This window comes from Xyrauchen texanus, chromosome 19 (genome assembly GCF_025860055.1).
Source record: "Xyrauchen texanus isolate HMW12.3.18 chromosome 19, RBS_HiC_50CHRs, whole genome shotgun sequence".
Taxonomy (NCBI): Eukaryota; Metazoa; Chordata; class Actinopteri; order Cypriniformes; family Catostomidae; genus Xyrauchen; species Xyrauchen texanus.
In genome coordinates, this window is record NC_068294.1 from 43,009,270 (window position 1) to 43,013,331 (window position 4,062).

The window sequence follows — 4,062 nt, forward strand, 5'->3', positions numbered from 1 at the left end:
ATGAGCCAAAGATTGCATGTTAAACTTGAGAATGTATTGTTGATTTTTATAATTACTATAAATATGTATTTTATGTATATATTTGGATACATATATATACTTAATGCTATGTACTTGTAATACCATTTGTGTAGAGGTGTGGCCATTTACACTAAAAACACATAAAAAAGCCATAAAATCCCTGAACATCTACACAAAATCAAAGCAAAGCTGCACTAGAGACAGAAACAGTAAATCTCACCTGATCAAAAGAATCGTCATTGGTCAGTTTGTCTCTCTGCGCATGCGGGAGTGTCTGTGCTCCACTGGTGTCCAGACTAATGATGCTCTCACTACAAGGTCTGACGTATTTCAGATCACTCTTTCTGGAGTCAGTGGTTCTGCAAACCTCATAATTGTACACGTGCTGTAAAGTTCCTGTGCCCCCTACGTCTGCGTAAAGAGGCGGATAATACGGAATAACCGGCAGATTCGCGCCAGATTTGTAATACATCCGCTCACGTCTCCATCTGTAGCATTTGACTGACAGTATGCCTATGATAGACACGATAAAGAGAAAGGAAACTACAGCCAAGGCCAAGACCAGATAAAAAGTCAGGTTGTCGTTGTATTCCTTGTCGTGCGTAAAGTCAGTGAACTCGGAGAGCACTTCAGGGAAGCTGTCCGCCACCGCCACGTTCACATTGACTGTAGCTGAACGAGAGGGCTGCCCGTTGTCCTCCACTACAACAGTGAGCCTTTGTTTCACAGCATCTTTATCTGTCACTTGACGTACAGTTCTTATTTCTCCATTCTGTAAGCCCACTTCAAACAGCGCCCTGTCTGTGGCTTTCTGTAGTTTATATGAGAGCCAGGCATTCTGTCCAGAGTCCACATCAACAGCCACCACTTTAGTGACCAGATAACCCACATCTGCCGAACGAGGCACTATTTCAGCCACCACAGAAGCACCAGACTGGACCGGATACAGAACCTGAGGCGCGTTGTCATTCTGGTCCTGAATAATGATTCTCACACTCACGTTGCTGCTGAGAGGAGGGAGCCTCCGTCTTGCGCTTTACGCGGAACCGGAAATCTTTGATCTGCTCGTAATCGAAAGATCGCACTGCATGTATGTCTCCACTATCAGCACTAACGGACACCAACGAGGAGACGGGCACTCCGTTAACAGAGGAGTCCTCCAGTATGTAAGACACACGGGCATTCTGGTTAAAATCTGCGTCTCTGGCTCTGACTGTGAATATGGAAAGACCCGGTGTGTTGTTTTCTTGAACAGAGGCCTCATATGAGCTCTTGTCAAACACAGGTGCGTTATCATTCACATCTGATATCTGTAAGGAGAGAGTGACGCTGCTGGAGAGAGAGGGCACGCCCTCATCAGCACACGTCACACTGATGTTATACTCAGACTCTCTCTCCCGATCTAAATCACCGTCGGTTACGAGGCTGTAAAACCCATCCGACGAAGACTGAATAACGAAAGGCACGTTATCATTCAAGTGACAAAGAAGTTTACCGCTTTCATTCGAGTCTGCGTCTTGAATGTTTAACATTGCAAGAACAGTGCCAGATTTCGCATCCTCAGATATGTGACTGGATTTTGAAATAATATTAATAGCGGGGCTGTTGTCGTTAACATCGATAATATCAACACTGACCTTACATGAATCCGTATTACCACCGTCATCTCTTGCCTGAACATCAATTTTGTAATGCTTTCTGTTCTCAAAATCGATGCCCCCAATAAGCTTTAACACGCCAACATCAGGGTCTATTTCAAAACCTCTGACACTTTGTCAGCTGTACTTGAAATAGAGAAAGATATTCTTCCATTGGAACCCTGGTCAGCATCGGATGCACTAACTGTTGTTATAACCGTGCCTTTTGGCGAGTTTTCAGCCAGGCTGCTTTTGAACACGGATTGTGAACACACAGGGGCGTTATCATTCGCATCTAAAACGGTTATGTGTATCTGCATTGTCCCAGACATCTGTGGTTCGCCTCCGTCAAAGGCTGTTAACAGTAAAGAGACATGCTCTTGTTTTTCACGGTCTAATGGTTTTTGGAGAACCATTTCGACAGCTTTACTTCCATCAGGGTGATTCTGAAATTTCAAGACCAAATTATCTGTAGGATGGAGGGAGTAACTCTGAAGACCATTTCGACCGACGTCATAATCAATAGCCCCCTCCAATATAAATCTGGCACCCGCTAAAGACATTTCGTTTATTTCAAATCTCATGTCTTTCTTACTAAACACTGGAGCATTGTCATTTACGTCCGTGACTTCAACTGTAATGCGATACAATTCCATCGGGTTCTCCAGAATAATCTGGAAATGTAGTGCGCAAGGCGTTGTCTGTCCGCATAGCGCCTCTCGGTCTATTCTCTCTTTGATAAGGAGGACTCCTCTTTCTTTATTCAGCTCGATGTATTCAGCGCTGTCTCCGGTATAAATACGGGCTTTACCCGATTTCAGTCTCTTTAAATCTAAACCCAAATCCTGCGCTATGTTACCGACTAAAGAGCCTTTCGCCATTTCCTCAGGAATGGAGTAACTGACCTGCCCGAGAGCTGAACTGAGAGAGAGAAACCAAATCAACAGCAGTACTTGCCGCGCCATTGTTCTGTCCGACATTTTGCAGAAGACCACAAAGGGAAGATTAAGCTCGAATCCAACTAAATAAATCCAGAATATCTGCAGGAAATCAGGTATAAATCCACAGAAAGAGGAACTAAAACAAAAGCCTGTAAATCCAGGAAAAACACATTAAATTCTCTCTCCGTGATTCGCGTTATCTCTCCTCCTCTTCAGACTGTGTGCTCAGCTTCCGTCTCTCTCTCTAATAATATGGAGATGATGGGGGTGGAACTGCTGCAGATCTGCTCTCTGAACTGTCACACACTGAACAACAGCGGCACTTTGAGTCCATTCTGATGAACTACAGATTAAACTAAACTCGAGTGAAGCTTTTCTTTTATAATAAATTATTTTAAAGATCCAATTGCGCACAAGTATAACATCTGCACATACAAAAATAAAATAAAAAATACATTATGCTATTTGATCAGTAAAACGACTGCACCAAGTTAGATAACAGTATTATCTGAAAAAAGAAAAGGGAAAAAAAGTCTAAATATAAAGGGAAATCTTGCCCCAAAATAACATACAGGCCTATGCAGCTGTTTATAAGACAAAGCAAAACCACTAAAACACAACAATAACGAGCAAGAAATGTATTTGAATAAGAACTGTATCTTATCACGAAAAACAGAGTGGTGGTCTGACATTTAAACAACACGAAAATACATCAAGAACTTCAAATGATCTGTGATGGACAGTCAAAGGGAGGATCTGAAAATATGCGACTGACTGTATTTCAGCACCAAGGCCAGAGAATCCAACACAAGTGCAGGACACAGAAGCCCAATTTTAGGTATGAGAGGAAAACATGAATATAAAATAAATACTTCATAAGTACTTTTAATCTTTTCAATCACATGTTGATCATCCAATTATAAAACTGTGGTGATTCACACTCAACATACAGATATTTTAGTCAGGTCAGTGTGACCGAAGAAATGAGTTTAGTGTCATAAAACAAAATTTTAAAGCCTTTTTTTGGTTCATGGCTGGTCAATTGTACTTTAAATAGCTTAATAATAATTTAAGATTTGTTTAGTAAATTATTCATATCACATTCATTTCAAAAGATCAGCAGCATTTGTGGAAACATACAGGCCAACTTAAGAAGTATTTTTATTTTCGTTTTGAGTCAAATATTTGCTGCTTATTTGGATATTTTTATTTGTTAATAATCAAATATAATATTATAATATTTACAGTTATAGTTATGCAAAGTTATATCCATATCTTCTAAACATGACTTAAGTGCTGTTTATTTATTTAACATTTGTAATTAATGTGGAAAATGAGTCAAAGATTGCATGTAAAACTTGAGAATGTATTGTTGATTTTTATAATAAATATAAATATGTATTTTATGAATATTTTTGGATACATATATATACTTAATGCTATGTACTTGCAATACCATTTGT

At 40.0% G+C, this 4,062-nt stretch overlaps 1 protein-coding gene across 1 annotated transcript; it reads right to left on the reverse strand.

The window, feature by feature from the left end:
- Window positions 1–497: 497 nt before the first annotated feature.
- On the reverse strand, window positions 498–2,795 carry LOC127659816 (protocadherin gamma-A5-like). Its single transcript, XM_052149764.1, is given in 4 exon segments — window positions 498–509; window positions 569–1,040; window positions 1,042–1,783; window positions 1,786–2,795. Coding segments are annotated over 4 exon segments (2,079 nt in total). The 5' UTR covers window positions 2,639–2,795.
- Between the last annotated feature and the right edge of the window lie 1,267 nt (window positions 2,796–4,062).